The 18,482-nt window shown below is 34.9% G+C and overlaps 1 protein-coding gene and 1 pseudogene across 25 annotated transcripts in view; one reads left to right on the forward strand and one right to left on the reverse strand.

Moving 5' to 3' along the window:
- Positions 1-5,283: 5,283 nt before the first annotated feature.
- The window catches only part of RALYL (RALY RNA binding protein like), a 722,276-nt gene continuing 709,077 nt past the window's right edge, over positions 5,284-18,482 (reverse strand). For all 25 annotated transcript variants that reach the window (XM_055348372.2, XM_055348370.2, XM_019032861.4 and 22 more), the window contains one exon: positions 5,284-6,233. In XM_055348372.2, coding sequence (XP_055204347.1) covers positions 6,216-6,233 — 18 coding nt within the window. In that variant the 3' untranslated portion in view covers positions 5,284-6,215. The remainder of the gene's footprint in view (positions 6,234-18,482) is intronic.
- LOC115935723 (uncharacterized) lies at positions 7,212-7,307 on the forward strand (annotated as a pseudogene).

Raw genomic sequence — 18,482 nt, forward strand, 5'->3', positions numbered from 1 at the left:
TGCTTGGATCAGGGGGCGGATTTCTCCCCTCGCGGCTTTTGTGATAGTGAGTTCTCATGAGAGCTGATGGTTTTAAAGTGTGGCATTTCCTCCCTTGCTCTAGCACTCTCTCCTGCCACCATGTAAAATGTGCCTTGCTTCCCCTTTGCCTTCCTCCAGGATTCGAAGTTTCCTCAGGCCTCCCCAGCCATGCGGAACTGTGAGTCAATTAAACCCCCTTCTAAAAATAAATTAGTCAGTCGCAGGTAGTTCTTTATAGTAGTGTGAAAATGAACTACTACACTGGCCATTTGATATTTGAACAAAACCAGGATCTTATAGTTGAAGAAGGGCTGGCTGATGGGTCGTCATCTTTGTTCTGTGCAGTTGGCTACCATTTTGTGTTCTAAGAACTGAAGTATTGTCTTGGCTATCTAAAGAGAGGAGCTGATGAGTGTGCAGATGTGTGCCATCACTGTGGCTAACGTGGAAGAGCATTCCCTTGTGTTTGGGTGAATAGCTATGTTATCTTCAATGTACGGCTAGTTTGTGGAGTCTGTAAAACGTTGTGGTAAATCTGAGCTTTGCCTGCTGTACTTTAGGGCACCTGTGCTGCTCTGTTACAGTCAACTGAGCAAAGGTAATTTAAAAAATGATTCTCTATCCATTTCCATCAGAGCTGTAAGAAGCAAGACTTTGGCAGCCAGTGTTCTTTTTAACTTGTAATATCATTTTAGACGTTTTTATTCTTTCCGTCTTTACTCTGCTATTTCCCAGAATTGTTCACCAGACCAGACCAGGTACTCTGAGGAACAGAAACGTGTTTGTATTCACCACTGCATGCCCATTATTACATACACACACAGAATAGAGCTAAGGCTTAACAAATATTTGATGAGTAAAGGAACGTGCTTCTCTGCTCTGATCAGACCAGTCTAGTCACAGGCCATGCTCATGCAGTGGTTTCTCAACCTAAAAATAGGAATTTCTGGGTTCCTTCTATTTCTTTAGTCTTTTCTCAATGTAGCAGCCCACATAGTTCTTTTAACCCTTATGTGAGATCATTTCATTCTTCAGCTCAAAACCTTCCACTTTTTCCCATCCAATGCAAAATAAAAGCCAACGCACTCAGATTCATCTCTAAGGCTCTATGATCTGGAATTCTAGCTTTTCTCTGGTCTCATCTCTTACTTTTCTTTCCGTCATTTTCTTCGAATCCAAACATGTTGTCATTCTTGCTGTTCCTGAACACAGCAAGTATATTCCTGCTTCAGGGCATTTACTTGTTGTTCCCTCTGTTCAGGAGACTTTTCTCATAAATGGCCACATAGCTCACCCTCTCCCCTGCTTCACACCTTTGTCCAAATGCCACCTTACCAAGGAAACTTCCCTGACCAGCCTATTTGAAACGCTCATTTAAAACCTCATCAGCCCATTTTCCTTCCCTGCTTTGTTTTTCCCTTTGTGTTTATCATCATTTTCATCTGCAATACTATACATATGCTTCTTTATTGGCCTGTTAACATGTCATCCCCAGGGGAGTACAGGCTTTTTAAAGTCAGGAATTTCAGTCTTCATTATTTGTAACTGGACCCCTATTGCTGGGAACAGTGCTTGGCACAGAATTGGTACTCAATAAAGAATTGATGAGTGAACAAATTATCTGCTTTCTTTACCTGTAAACTGGGGGTAACAATACCCACCATGCAATTTTCCTTTGTGCATTAGTGATAATGCATGTAAGGTAATTAGCACAGTGCTCAGCACATAGTACTTGCTGAACAAATTATGGCTTTTGTTATTTTTATAATATGGTAAAAACCTAAAACCCTGTTTCATCTAATTCCATAAACATATATGGATAAATTCTGTTATGTCCAAGGCACCGGTTTTTACAGAGTATAAAGACAGAAAAGGCAAAGCCCTTAGCCTTATAGGAGTAGCATATAAACATGGAAACTATTTTTTGTATTTAGGTACCCCAAATTCTTGCATGATTCATATTTAAATTTCTAGAGTTTCCAGATATCTCAAGTGCTGATAGGAAGCCTTTTCAACAGTAACAAAAAAATAAATTCACGTGCACATTCCTTCTCTGTAAGAATGCCTTTGAACATTAGTGCATCTCTCTTTCTCTGGGTTATATTCTTGCCTAGGAATTTGAACATCTCTAGAAAAGGTAGAACACAAAGTCAGTCTGCTGTTTCAAATTACCACCTTTATCTATGCTTTTTATATCACCCACATCTCTGTGTCATGAATATGTACGTCTATATCTATGTATAGATAGATCTATGTGTAGAAACTTTTTATAGAAAAACTTTGTGTTTCTATGTATAGATCTATATATAGAAACTTATCTATGTATAGAAACTTTGAGATATAAATCACATACTTTTATTATAAGGAAGTATTTTAACCCTAAAAAGCAACATAGAGGAAATATAATGAATATCAGCATAGTCTAAAGTTTTATCAAATCTTAACATTTTGCCATGTTTGATTCAAACATTTTTCCTAGTAAATCGATTATTACAGATGTTGTTGAATATCCCTATTTTATTTCCCAGATTCTATTTTCCTCTCTTTCTCACCAGAGATAATCCTGAATTTGTTGTTTCTAATTACAAAGAATTTATTCTTTTTAAGTCTTATAACTAGTAAATCCTGGATGTAAATTACACCAGGATTCACATTAGAATAGAGCAAAAGAAGCAAAATAAAATATCTCATTTTAAACTCTGGAGGTCTACTTTCTCTGGAAAAATGAGGAAACCTGGTCAATCCAGGTCTTCATTTCTTTAGAATTTCTTCATTTCTTCAGGTGCCCAGATGAAACTGAGAGATGGTTATCTACTTATCAACAGAGTTGCATTTAAGTTCTGCTAACTTACTTCTGGGCTATTTCTTTCATTTATATTTCTTATCAGGGCTTTATAAATGTTTGCATTTGTAACTTTTGTTCTCTAAACCTTTTCTAAACTTTTTTTTTTTTTTTTTTTTTTTTTTTTTTTTTTTTTTGAGACGGAGTCTCATTCTGTCATCCAGGCTGGAGTGCAATGGTGCCATTTCGGCTCACTGCAACCTCTGCCCGTTTGGGTTTAAGCCATTCTCCTGCCTCAGCCTCCTGAGTAGCTGGGATTACAGGCATATGCTGCCACGCCTGGCTAATTTTTGTATTTTTAGTAGAGATGGGGTTTCACCATGTTGGCCAGGCTGGTCTTGAACTCCTGATCTCAAGTGACATGCCTGCCTCGGCCTCCCAAAGTGCTGGGATTACAGGCATGAGCCACTGCGCCCAGCCATTGTTCTCTAAACCTTTTTTTCTTTTGAGACAGAGTCTCGTTCTGTCCCCCAGGCTGGAATGCAGTGGCTAGATCTCGGCTCACTGCAAGCTCCGCCTCCCGGGTTTACGCCATTCTCCTGCCTCAGCCTCCCGAGTAGCTGGGACTGCAGGCGCCCGCCACCGCGCCTGGCTAATTTTTTTTTTTTTTTTTGTATTTTTAGTAGAGACGGGGTTTCACCGTGTTAGCCAGGATGGTCTCGATCTCCTGACCTCGTGATCTGCCCACCTTGGCCTCCCAAAGTGCTGGGATTACAGGCATGAGCGACCGCACTAGGCCTATTCTCTAAACCTTTAACCCCTTAACAATTTTAAATAAATTGTTTCTTTTTGGCTTATCTTCTGCTTCATTTTTATTTTAATTCACTTGGTTGAGCTTTCTGCTTTGATAACCATTCTTTTGTTGAAGAAAATGAAAGCAAAACTGGTACTTTCCCTTTTCACATTTCCATGAGTCACCAGTTTACCTACCTTTAAGCAATGGGCCTAATTTTTCATATTTTTTCTTGAATTTAATGTGATGAGTAATATCCTTCTTTTTCTTTTTCCCTTAGCATTGTTTTATGAGACTGACATAATTTGGAGTTAGAAGAAGCTCACATTCACCTCCTCAGCCTTTGAAAGCTTTCTTTTAAATTGTTAAACCGAACATTTAGGGATTACAATCCTAAATCACCTGTACTTTGATTTGGTATATATTTTATTCCATGTTTGTCATTAAAAGAAATTCTTAAGCCAGGAACTGGTAACACAGAGAAAGACCCATGGTTTTATATTTCAAGGTCGGTGTGGAGAAAATCCAGCCCAATAACAAAGAATTATTTTTATACACTTTAATTATTTATCTTATTTTGAGAATAATGTCCATTGGGGAAAATATGATACTCTCAATAATTTATGATCATGCTTGATTATAAATGCCACACTGTTTATTGAATACTATGAGGACAAATGACAAATTGGGAAAAATATTCACATACATAATTTTCTAATATGCAGTTCCTGCAACACTTCCTCTCTGGAGTATCAGATTATTCCTAGCAAATTCATCTATTTGGTGAAAACCAAGAAGCCACCTTGCTGATTTTATATAGAACCATATACAGGTTATTTTCAGTTTCAGAGTCTAATCTGGAAGTCACAAATTCTCCCATGCCTATTATGGTCATCAAAAATAACAGTGCATCATGGTATGGTTTTTGCAGTCCCTTAAAAAGGAAGTACACTCTTGATCCAGATCCTAGGTTCTATGTGCAACTTTCTAAAGACTTTAAATAGGAAAATGTAGTATATGCATATTCTTTAATATTAGAGTTGTAATTCTTTTTTTTTTTTTGTCCAGAATTTTGGTTTTAAATACCTCTTGTTGGATAAAAGGGCATCGTTTTTCATTAGCTTGTCTTCAAAAGGCAGAGAAATAAGATAAATTACCTTAAAGAAATTAAATAGAAAATTAAGGGAACATGTACCAAGGTGGTTTTAGACTCTCCTCAGTTTCTTTGAAAATAGGAGGGCTTAATCTTACTAAGTGTCTTTGGTGACATTTATAGATGTTGTCTCTGTGCTCTTTAATGAGGAACTTGCAGTCGTTTAGGTATAGACTTTAAGTCTGGCAGAACGTAAATACCTCCCGATGAAGTAGTTTCACCTTCAGTAGTATTCTGAAATATTTTCTTAAAATTCTGTATTTGCAGGAAAAATATACTTTCCTAAAATATAAACTGGAGTATGACTTCTGTCAAGGTTTGAAGGCCATCTGGCTTTCTTTTACATGGCAAATTATCAGTGCCAGAATACAGGTCACTCCCAAGAGAGTGTGGGCATGTAGAACCTATGATGCACGCTTTGGTAAAGATACACTACTTTCATTATGGAGCTGATTTTGTGGTAGCACAGTGACTGAAAAAGTTCAAACTGAATATTAAAACTAAATGTACCCCAAATGAAAGATACACACCAACTTTGTTTTAAAAGAAACAGTATTTATTAAGAAATTATATGTTGAATTCTCCTACAGTCTGTGAAGATGGTTTCTTCCATTTCCACAGCACAAGACAACAGCTAAGATTATCTGGAAAACACTGGCAATGCTTGGGAATGGAGAGTTCCTAGGAACAGGAGGTGAAATGACATGATGTATGCACTAATTTAAACTTTTGGATCCAAGGGCAAGACAGTCTTTTCCTTGGCAATCTAGTCCTTACTTGTCCATGGAATCTCATACCCAGACTGAAGTAATAATTGGATCATTTAGTTCAGTAGAGTGGAGCATGCTCAACTTAATCACAGATCAAACCAACAGTTCTTTAACTATTATATCACATCTGAAATATCTGCATTCTTTATTAATAAAAAGGGTGCTTATACAGGGCAGAAATATAACTTTTTCAAGTATTTTATCATTATGATCTGAAGTACTTTAAACTATAAATTATAAATAAATTATAAAAACTAGCATAAGATGCATCTTTTCTTACATGACATTGTTGGAAATAAGCTTTAAATACAGAATTGCAATATCACCTGACTTTATATATGATCAACAGTGAAACATGCTAATCATAAAAATAGCTTTTACAAATATACATTTGTATATAGTGTCTCCCTTACCATTCATAAATGCCTTTCACATTTTAAGACTAAAAAAAAAACATAATTAGCAAAGGGGAAAACACATTTACAGTTTAAACAATAAAAACCTGACAATTGTACAGCTTAAAACATAGAAGAAATGGAATTTCTAAAACTGAGCAATACTGTCCATTTTATTTATTTGGGTTTTTATATAAATTGAACCAAAGATGCTGCTGTCCAGTAAGAAACCTCCTTTCACATTTCTGGGGGTTGTCACAGTTTCTCTTTTCTGCTTTGCGGCATCATGCGTTATTTCAGATCACTTTATCTGTAGAAACTGAGAAAATAAAAAAAATTTTAAAATACAGAGATTTGTGTTTTATTGTTGATAGCATGCGTATACTGGTATGTAAGTTAGATTTTAAGGTTAAATCAGGGGAAGAATAAAGGAAGAATTAGATATTTAGGACAAATAATTTTGATGGTAGGTTCTTAGGTCCTTTGTTCTAGGCAAATCTATAATTATTTTCATTTATGGAATGTTACGATTTTTTTTAATCCAGCTAATTTACTGCCTGAGGTCAGCAATTACTTTTCAACCTGAGCTCTTGTCCAAGTCAAAGGAGGAACAACTTAAAGTTCTAGACTAGGGAAAGAGATTTCAATTACTCATGAATCTTTGTTGTGCCCCTAACAAGAATGACCATAGGATACCCCTACTACGAGGCTTTGAACAGTGCTGTCCTAAGCCTTATGCATCTGGGATAGGAGAAAAAGCCAATACAGGTCTTTGATCTGCATTTCACAATCTTGGTTGCAAAAGAAGAAAATCAGAAACGTTGAAAGACTTCATGGTGCAACCATGAGTCTGAAGCATTATGTAAGAGCCCAAATTCAATTGGTTGAACAACTGATTGAAATTGAATATGAAGACAAAATAATGCAAGACTCAATCAGTGGGGAAAATTATGTATTTATCTTAGAATCCTATCAAGTTCCAGGTCTTTATATTTAGATAAAAATATTAGACCTACTGTTATCCCATCAACTTCAAAGGTCTTAGGGGTTAGATAGAAAATCTGTGTATGTCTTAAGAGTCAAAGACATGCAAATCAAGGTATCAGATGGGATGGGACATGTTGACCTTTTATAAGTAGCCAGAGAATTAGGTAACTTGACTTTATTTATTAAAGCTTTGAAGTCCATGATACAAAGATTATGAAAAAGACTGAGTGTGGCAAATGGGTGGTGAGAATTTCTTTGGAGGTTTGCAGCCCCCCAGATTTCATGCCTGGCTAAGACTACTGGTTGAAAGAGACTCAGTGAATGTGATGATTGAATTTTCACACTCATGTGTGAGGTGTGCCTCCCTCAAATCTTGTTATGATATTGGCACATTACCTGTCTAACAAAAAAAATTTAATAAACTGATCTAAAACAAAACATACCCACTTAATAGTCTTTTCTATAGTCAGACACATTTAAAAAGTTATATCCCTAGGAAAGAAACTTTCATGAATAAGACATTTTGACACTGTATTTTGATATATTCTCTTTCTGTTTCTCTCCTTCACTGCCTTTTTCCTTTTCTCTTCCCTCTCTTTCTCCTTACCCAATTTATACTGTACACTGATCACATATATATGAATTTTGAAAAATGAAAGCTTTATTCAAATGTGTTTGTCATGCAGTTCCAGGTTGTGTTTATGTGCATGAGAAGAGTCAGTTTTGTACTTAAGGCACAAAGGTTTGAACTTATACAACATAAGTAGACTACTTTTTGTGTGGTGTAAAGGAAGTTTTGTATATGACCTGCATGCACATATCAACAATGATCAATTATCATTATGAGAATGAATAACTTAAAAAATAAAATAAAAGTAACCCATAGATGAACACTGATATATGAAAATAGGTATTACAATGTTTGAATTTTGATAGATATCACTTGTGTGCAAAAAAGGAAATAAGGCTATTTATATGATTGCAATTGCACTCTCTCCTCTAAGGCCTCCATTGATCACTTTCTTATTATAAATGGAAAATGCTAAAAATACTGTAGCAGCTGTGTATGTAAAGCTTACTAGTCATGGTGTTTCTCCAGGTTAAGTCATGGCAGTTGACATGAATTTAGTACATTCTTACACCATCCTGCATGTGTCAAAAGAGGTAATGACTGTTTAGCAACTATGTATTTTGTTAACATGAAAAAAACAACCTGTAGATTTTTTGTGCATAATTCATTACCCCCAGTATAATGTTTTCTTACACCTTCCTTTGCTTCTTAGTTGTAAATAATTACATAAAAATAATTATTGGGGAAAGAAAGGTAGATTTGAAAATAATTTATTGAAGTCTTCCTTCTTACCATAAAGCTTCAAAGCATTTGAATAAAACAAAAGCCTCATTAACTTTGCATTGTGAAGTAGGTATTATTAACCATGTGGTTTCAAGTCATGAATATATTTCTCCTTATCTAAAAACAATGTCAAAACATATTCACAAAGCTTTCCGTAAAACTTCTAGTATGAGAAAAGGCTTGCTGTTGGCTGTAAAGCCTGGGAGAAAGAGGACAAACTATGACATTCATATTGCTTTTTTCTCAAGAAACATAGTCAGTTATGGAGCTGATTGGTTTAGTATAATGTAAAACTAATTGTGCTCTCTTTCTCTGAATAGTGGGTAATTTATCTACTGGCTGTTTGGGAGCTTGGAAGCTTTTAAAACAAATTCTCCTGATGATGAATGCTTTTTAAACTCTCAATCTCTCCCATTTCTGAAAAACAACAAAGAGATCTACTCGGATGGGACTGGATTGTATTGAACCAAGCAATTACTTCTACTTGACAAAGATGAAATGGATAGTATTAATCTACATGGAAGGCACATTTAATTTTAAACTTTATGCATTACTATATTTTAAATAAAATAGTACAGCAATATATAGAATAAATCCACCTTATTTACACTCTGCCCAGAAAATCATACTTTTAAATAAGTCTTATGACTTCTTCAGTAGCAGGAATGCTTGTTATTTTTGTTCTAATTCAGATTTATAACTAATAAGAACTTAGAGAAATTTACATAATCTATATTTTTAGGGAGCACATATAAATGCAAATAAGGTGAAAGAAACTGTAGGTAAGACAGGTCACATAACACTTTATAGAAAAGCAAAGTCTTATGAACAGCAATTATACTTGTTGCCACTATGGATCATGTTTCTTGAGTAATCGTTCAGCCACTCACACTTTTTATAGACAATGTGAATATATTTGGCTTTCACAAATCCCTCATTCTAAATGAGATACGATTCAATTCAAATTTTTAAGTAAGACAGACTAATTCTCAGCACCTACTGTTCATCATAAGTTAAAACTTGTCTTCTGTTAATAAACTCTTAGGAACCAAATTACGTTACATTTTTAGGCTCAAATAATCATATCAAAAAACTGTAATGGAATGAAAACCAAAATGAGTAGTAACTTATTGGAATAACTACCAATGGAGGAAACTGCTCCATTAGGTAGTTCTTGGAGGCTGAATAATCTCTATTCCTGAGTTGATGGCCATTTAGAGTATAGGACAGTGAATCAGAAAACACAGGGGAGAATCATCTGAGATTTTAACTTTAAAAACAAGGCTTAGATGAGTGACATCTAGTATGTAATTTCCCAACAGGGTGACTACAGCCAATAATAATTTACCTGCACATTTTAATATAACTAAAAGAGAATAATTAAATTGTTTGTAACACAAAGGATAAATGCTTGAATTTAAATTGGGCTAAACCTTGACATTGTCTATAGTGATTCTTGGTAAATTGTGACTACACTGGCAAACTGTCTTCTGAACATGCTCACTGCTTTTTTCCCTGTCTCCATTCCACCTTCTCTGTCCTTATTTCCCTGCCCCTCCTAACTGTTCAGTTTTATAACTCAAACCCATTGTTCTGCTCAATAATTCTCATGTCTTTATCCTATTTTCCATCTGACTCACAATAGTCATGAAATAAAAAAGACCAAGAAACAACAGGGCTTTTTAACATAGTGGATCACAAATACCCAAATCAGTGGGTTTTGTTATTTCATACAGAAATGGAAAGATAAAAAGGCTAGGAAAATCAGCCATTTTCTATAGTATCATAGAATTTAAGTTACTGTATATGGTATGCTAAGATGTTTTATTTTCTTTCCTAAAACTGAAGCTAAACATAAAACAATACTATGGAACAATCATAAAAGGAAAAGGAAAAAGGAGGAACTTAATGTTAAAATAAATTTAACTTTATTTACCAAATCCACAGAAACTTTTCCTATAAGTATTATAAAGTGACTGTCAAACTTTTGCATCATGTTTTACTTTAGTTTATAAGATTGATTTATGGACACAGTATAAAGAGCTTTTGATTTCAAATTGAAAACAGTATACTAACATAAATTATAATTAGAACTACCATATTCTTTATGGATATTTGGTTTGGGACATGGCTTATTGTATTAGTCTGTTTTCATGCTACTAATAAAGACATACCTGAGACTGGGTAATTTATAAGGAAAAAGGGTTTAATGGATTTACAGTTCCACGTGGCTGGGGAAGCCTCACAATCATGGCAGAAGGCAAGGAGGAGGAAGTCACATCTTACATGGATGGCAGCAGGCAAAAAGAGAGAGCCTGTGCAGGGAAACTCCCCCCTATAGCACCATCAGATCTTATGAGACTTATTTACCATCACAAGAACGGCACAGGAAAGATGTGCCCCCATTACTCAATTACCTTCCACCAGAACCCTTCTACAATACTTGGGCATTCAAGATGAGATTTGGGTGGGGACACAGCCAAACCATATGACTTACCATATGTGATTTTAAAAAAAGAACCCTCTTTTTCAGAGTTAATGACTTCATTTTCTATGTCTAATTACTGCTGTCTTTAATGAAGATGTTAGTGCAGTAATAGTTTTAACATCTAGACACACAGATCATTTGTGTTTCTGGAGTACATTTCATTTAACTGAAATCACAAATAATTTTCTAATAAGATTCTATTTATTTTGGATTCTACAGGAATAATTTTTTCAGTTTGATAAGATGTAATGATGTCAGGAACCATAATGATGTCTTCAGAACTGTAACTCCAGAAGCATCAGAGAACCAGAGTGGTTCAGTGGTGAAGCTGGTGATTAGTATCGTACAGTGATCTTGTCTAATCTTGCAAACAGAGCAGCAGTGCCTTTTACAGTAATCATGGCCAATGAATATGTAGCTGTGTCTTGTCTATCTCAAATGATACAGAACTCTTAAGGCAGCTTGCTCTATTTGTAGATAATCGTGGTTAGAAAAGAATTTGTTACATTGAGTCTAAATCAGCTAAATGACTGAACTATTTATTAATATTAAGCCAATAATCTAGAGAGTATGACGATCAGTAAGATAGCCAGGCAGAATGTGAGAGGTATTGAAGTGTCAGGGGGTTTTGAGCTATAAATTCAGGTGAGATCTTCTAAGATGGCAAGAAAGAGTAAGGCAGAAAGCAACTCCAGTGGGAGGTGGGTTGGTTTTAGAAACAACATTAAAGACAGCTGAGTTACCTAGCTAAGGCTCCTTTAATTCCCTCCAGATAGACTATGCAGTCTCTATCATTAGAGTATGGAAATGGGTGTTTAGGATCTGGAACTGGGCTAAGCTTGTGGGCATGGGTGACAATCATCATAATGACACTTATTCGTATAGTGGGTGGAAGTTTATAAAAACAGTTTATATGTATATTTTCATTTGGTTTCTATTATAAATCAGTGAGGTAGGTTCTTGGGCAAGAATCATCCTCAGATTGATTATTAGTTCTTATATCAGAGAATGAATGATTTGCCTGTCTGCCCAGACTAGAGCTTTCTCTGATATTCTGTTCTGACCAATTGCGGGAAGAAGCGTTGTAGTGAGGCAGCCTGGGAACACCACTAATTATAGCACAGATGATCTTTATGTGAAAATACATACCCTCATAATGAGTAGGAGATAAGGGATGGAATTAGTGGAAACATACTAGGATTTTCCCATAAACTTCTACCTGCTTTTCCCTGATTTGTAGTAGTTCTGTCTAAATTTTTTTTAAGTTCTCTTTTGAACTAATTAAAAATCATTTGAATTAAGAACGTGCTTTTGGCATTTGTCTGAAAAAGACCTTTTATGTTGTAAAACTACTTTGATTAGGTAAAAAGAACAATTAACTTTATAGTAAAATTATTGTGAGTTACATAATTTTATTTAAAATGTGTAAAAATTTAATTAAATATTCAAAAAAATTAGTCACATTGCTTGGATGTTCTTACACATACATTAATATTTCTCTTATTTTATTCCAGTTGTACTCTGATACTTTCTGAAGATAATGATGATTGTATTTTGAGTGTTTTGGGATCACTGACAATCATATTTAACTAGTTGCATTGATAGATTATAGTAGTTTTATTTGGCACATAATTTATGTTTGATCATGCATCAATTTTTGATTTTTCATACTAATTATGTAGTGTCTAAAAATCATTATTTACTCCCAATGCTGGAAATGATAATGATAATTTTAGGATAGTACTCTAAATTGCCTAAGTTAATGCTAGTGCAAAAAGCCAAGTGCTGATTAATGCTAAGATTATGAACTTTGAAATTTTACACATTTGACTGCTTTCCACAGTTCCTTATGGGATTAATTTTAGCACTACAAGTACTACAAGTAGAAATATTTTAAAAATCATTTTATAGCCAACAAAAATGTTATTTGGAATTAATTGCTTTACAGGAATAATTTTAAAAGCCCTTTGAAAACATATAGTTAACTCATAATTATTCTGAATAGCTGGGGGAAAGGTTGTCATGGTTGTTTAACAATTTTCATTTAATTAAATTTACTGTATACACACTCAAAGATTACAATATAATAAAATGACTTCATTTTTAAAATTGCATAAAATTAATCTGATAGTAAGTGAAATAGTATGGTGAAAAAAATACACTATTATCCTATACATAACCCTCCTTTTTTTTAAATCAGTATATTTGGGAAACATAGTTAATTTAAAAAAAACCACTTAAAGCTTTGTAATATTACCAAAACACTTTTAACACTCAAATTATGCTGGATATAATAGAATACTGGATAACTCAGAATTTCAGAGTCTTGTAGTACCTTCTATTTCATGTTTATAAAAGAATTTCCAGAATTATAACAGATGTAGAAGGAATTGGAAATTGGGTTTAATCTGTTTTATGAATGATCATGCCATATCCTCTGCAGGTTACTTTTTGAAATAGATTTCGGATACTAAGTCACTTACCTATGTTTTCCTTTATTCATTATATGAGAATATAGAATTTAGAAAAATCGTCAGTTATATGATTATCCTGGTATAGATCAAGATAAATAAAACATTAGAGCATTTTTATTCAATAAATTATTGAAATAATTCAGTAAAAGTTGAATTCTCTCCTAGATTTTTGTGAACAAATCTGTTCCCAAATAAGAAAACAAACTTAATTGGAAGGGCTTTTTCCTTTATAATCAGATTCCTCTAATAAGCCACATGTTATAGACCTGAACAAAAGGTTCTAACATCATTTGTTCATTGGGATTTGACTGGGGTAATCCACAAGACTCATGATCACTAGACTGTACTTTGATAAAGAGGAAGGACACTGTGTTTGCCTGGCTTTCTTTCTGTTGTATCATCTACACCTGGCATTACTTGCTGAGCAAACAAGGTGTGGTGTTACTTAGTGTATATGTGTATCTATCAATCAATCAATCAATCTGTCTGTCTGTCTGTCTGTCTGTCTACCTACCTACCTACCTATCTATCCATCCATCCATCCATCCATCCATCCATCCATCCATCCATCCATCCATCCATCCTGGGTCTGCACTGTACATCCAAAACTAAATTATTTATACTGTATTTCACAAATGCTCATTTTAATGAAGAGAATCTTGAGACACAAAGAAAGAAAGTCACTTGACCAGGGTCTTACTGAAGGTGATCAAATAAATCCAGCACACAATCACATATTTCTGCACTTACCTGACGGTCACATTAAATAAATACTTGATTTGAAATCAACATGACAGAATATTGATGCCCCTTGTGTGAAGGTTGGCAATGACATGTTCCCAACAAATCTTCCTCTAAAAACGTGGGTCCTTGGTGGGAGTTACTTTTAGATTTACTTTGGGCACTGGGAACTATTTTGATTAGCAGAGTTTTGGCAAATGAGTGTTAGGAAGCCAATGGTGGCAAGCATCTTTTGCACTGTTTTGGAGATCCTCTTCTGCTAACAATATCAGCAAGTGAAAGAGCACAGGGAATTAGCTTCTGGGTCACAAAGAAGAATTGTGAATATTTACTTGCATATGTGCACATAACTTTAATGAACTTTAAATAAACATTATTGACCTTTTTAAGGGGGTGATGAACAATGCTTTTTTGAAACTGGATTTCTGTATTTTTTTCTTCTACATAATAAGGAATATATATTTTTGGTCTTAGTCTCTGGTTCCTAGCACAGAGCTCCTAAAACCCTTATAATTTCCTAAATGATAAGGGTGATAGGAGCATCTTTCATTATAATATTTGGTTTTTGTACAGAGCTTCTGGAATTCTTGTAATTTCTTAAGTGATAGCAGTGTCTTTTGTTATTCATCACAAGCCCTTTGCTCTCACTTGAGTTTATGATGATGAGGTGACTTAGGGCAAGGCCTCTAGATAGTCTCAAGATAGTGTTGGTCTCCAGAAAGACTGAGTGATTAGAGGGTTTGAACTTTCAGCCCCACCCACTGACCTCGAGGAAAGTGAGAGGTGCTGGAGCTTAAGTGCTATCAAACTCTTGAACATGAAATTTAATGAGGTTCTCACTTGGTGAAAATAGCCACATGCCAGGAGGAGGGTGCATACCAACTCCACTGGGACAGAAGCTCCTGTGCTCAAAACCCTTCCAGACCTTACGTTATGTATCTCTTTATCTGGCTGTTCATTTGTATTGTTTATAATTTTTTTACATAATAAACCAGTAAATATAAGTGAAGTGTTTCCCTGAGTTCTGTAAGCCATCCTAACAAAATATTGAACACAAGGAGGGGGTACATGGGAACCTTGATTCATAGCCAGTAGGGCAGAGCACAGGTAAAAAGCTGGGACTTGCATTGGTGCATGAAATGGGGGAGTGGGAAGGGTAGTCTTGTGGGACTGAGTCCTTAACCTGTGGGTTCGGATGCTATCTCCAGATAGATACTGTGAACTGAATCAACTATAGGACACCCAGTTGGTATCCACTGGAGAATAGCTTGCTGTGTGGGGAAACCCCTCTACCACCACATTTGGTCATAGAAGTGTTCTGTGTTGTGAGAATACAATAGAAGATATCAGTATATTTTTCATCAAACCTTCTTATCTCTATGCTCTATCAATAGCTGGATACCTATAAAGTATTAATAATAGCTAATAGTCATCGAATATTTCAATGTAATTGACTCATGGATTGGATCTGTTTGGGTTATGAAAAGATATAACCAGTTTTATTACTTATATAGAAAATACCATATCTTGCATAGGAATAAAAAATTAGTGATATGGCTGAATCTTTCAAAAGCATATTCTAGTCAATGGATAGTTGCTAGTTGAACTTTCTGGTGGGGAGAGAAGGAAATTAAGCCTCAGATTTCCTATTCTGCAATGGATAGTTGCTAGTTGAACTTTCTGGTAGGGAGAAAAGGAAATTAAGCCTCAGATTTCCTATTCTGCCATCTTGCTCACGTCATTCTTTTTGGCTAAATTTTTCAATCTAATATATCAATACTTCCAGATATAGTTACTCTCTTTAAGTTGATAGAAACAACTCAAAGAAAAATCTATTTGTTGATTAGTATCAGTAAATAATGGAGATCAAACATGCCCATGAATATCAGAAAATGAAATATATCTTAAATTTTGAAATCATTTAAAATTCTGGGTAAAGTTTTAGAATAATTGGGCCTTATCTCAAAGTTATTAGTTTTCATATAAATATATAATTTCAGGTGATTTAAATTTATATTATTAATATTATTTTTCCTATAGCAAAGGTAAATGATTTAAAAAAACAGATGATATTTTATATTTTACAGGAACAAAGATTGATTCTCTGGCACACAGGTAAGTTTCAGAGGACTGAAGTGTAATCAGTACTGAGGTGAGAAGCTATGCACATGATTATATAAAGAGCATTTTCAAGTGATTTTTAGATGTAATTAATTTTTATGTAGAATTCATACTTATCTCTTATATATATTTTTACTTTATAAACTTTTTAGCCCTTAACATCATCATTGATGGTAACGGATTTTTTGTTTTGAGATTTGAAAGCTGTCTCATTTAGACATAATAACATATGACACCTATCAGCGTAATTAATTATGAAATGTTTATGTGACTATCGGTATTTTGGTACCCCTGTTGATATTAGATCACGTATTTTAAGCATTTAACATCTTACAGCCCAAGACTTTGACAGCATGACTAACAGAGTAGAAGAAGTAGATCTTTCTCTGACATCTTTTTCTTCATTTCCAGTTTTCATTTGAAAAAAATTTCTAATTTTTCCACGGTGGCGGTACAAATAGAACCATGCCATGTTTAGAATGTACATATGGAACTTCATACACCATCCTGCTTCATGTTTGATTGTAATTGCAAGTGTCATGAAAAATGTTTTTCTCTTGATCCAAAGCATTGTGTAGGTGTGCTAAGGGGGCATGTTATAACTTGCATACCCTGGATGCCTCTCTACTGTGACACAGCCTCTTCCTCTGTCCATCCTTTTCTGAACCTCATTTGTTATTAAAATCTAATTAGCTATTGTTTGAAACAAAGTATGAGTGTCTGATTCTTCAGGTTAAAGTGGGAGATGAGGACCTGTTAGTTAATTGCTAGAGAACACCAAACTGAAATTTTCTCCTTAATATACCTGGGTTCTTTAAATAGTTTTGTCACTGCTTTTTCCTTGGCAGTAAGACTTTGAGGCTTAACTTATTTAGTTAAAAACTTACATGTACTGAGGGCTTACTATATGTCAAGCCCCCTTTTAAGTACTTTAAATATTTTTTTCCATTTAATATTCACACCAGCACCATGAGGGAAGTGCCATCATTATACTCATATTATAGATTAAAAAACTGAGGCACAGAGAGGTAAGTCGTTTGCTCAAGTCACGTAAGTCTTCATATTTGGTTGTAACTAACCCAGTGCTTTGTTCATACAGCCTTTATTTCTTACCGTTGTGTGTTGTACACTCTCTCCTATTTACAGCGATCTAGATCATGCCTAAGCTCTCAACATCATTGTTACCCAAATAGTAATACTATTATATTTAGCAGCTAATGCTCAACTACTTCTGTGTTATATAAATAGAAGGTTTATTCAAAATTATTTGTATCTATTTCAGTATTTTTGTGTTAATTTCTTCCCATTCCCTTTGGACAAAACCTATGGTATTAATTAGGAATGTTGAGACCTTACATCCTTTGAAAGGCAATAACAGGCTTGTAAAGAGATATTTATTGAACTATCTCAGGAACATTTGGGCACTAGCCTAGCAGCTTCTCTACAATCAACTTGCTCTATAGAAACAAATGTGTATACAGTATTTATGACTTTAAGTGTTCTTTTCATTGTGTGTGTCATAAGCTTTCCTTGTTAAAAATGAGGACGTCTGAGAAGGCAATATCCTATTTTGATGGAAATCATTAGACATGTCACAGAGCCCAGGTGAGGGCATCCATGTTGTCAGCAGTGGCTAGTGACCTAGAGGGCCATCTGCCTGCTGAGATCCTCAGGGATTTGGAATACATGGCATGGAAATGCTATCTCACTTTTAACAATTGTGAGGTATCAAACTCTGTAAAATGTGGGGTACTTTTCCAATGTGATCTAACAAGTCAATCTGCATGCAGAATTTCTTCCAACTTCAAGTAGAAAGTTGTGCAAAAAAAAAAAAAAAGTGCTGGAGGGTGACATCCAGTCAGAATATCATTCAGTGACATCATCTTGTCAAGCACGAAATGCAGATCAGCAGGATTGAGCTCTGCATTTCCCGGGGGTTTTGGGGAGGTGCACAAACTGCTAGGGCTGCCCAATATATTGTTATATGGGAAGATTCATTAAAAATATTGACTCATAGTGAAAGGATATCTGCATTCTCATATTTATTGTGGCATTATTCACAATAGTCAAGCTGTAGCATCTACCTGAGTGTCTAACAATGGGTGAATGGATAAAGAAAATGTGGCATATATACACAATGGAATACTATTCAGCCTTAAGAAAAGAAGGAAGGACTGGCTTTTATAACACCATGGATAAGCCTGGAGGACATTACGTTAAATGAAATAAGCCAGGCACAGAAAGACAAATACTGCATGTTCTCACTTCTATGTGGAATCTAAAACAGAGGTAGGAAGCAGAGAGTAGAATGGTGGTTACGAGAAACAGGGAGGTGAGGGAAATGTGGAGATGTTTGTCAAAGAGTACAAGGCTTCAGTTAGAGAGGAGGAGTAAGTTTTTTGA

This window comes from Gorilla gorilla, chromosome 7, assembly GCF_029281585.2.
Source record: "Gorilla gorilla gorilla isolate KB3781 chromosome 7, NHGRI_mGorGor1-v2.1_pri, whole genome shotgun sequence".
In the NCBI taxonomy this organism is placed as follows: Eukaryota; Metazoa; Chordata; class Mammalia; order Primates; family Hominidae; genus Gorilla; species Gorilla gorilla.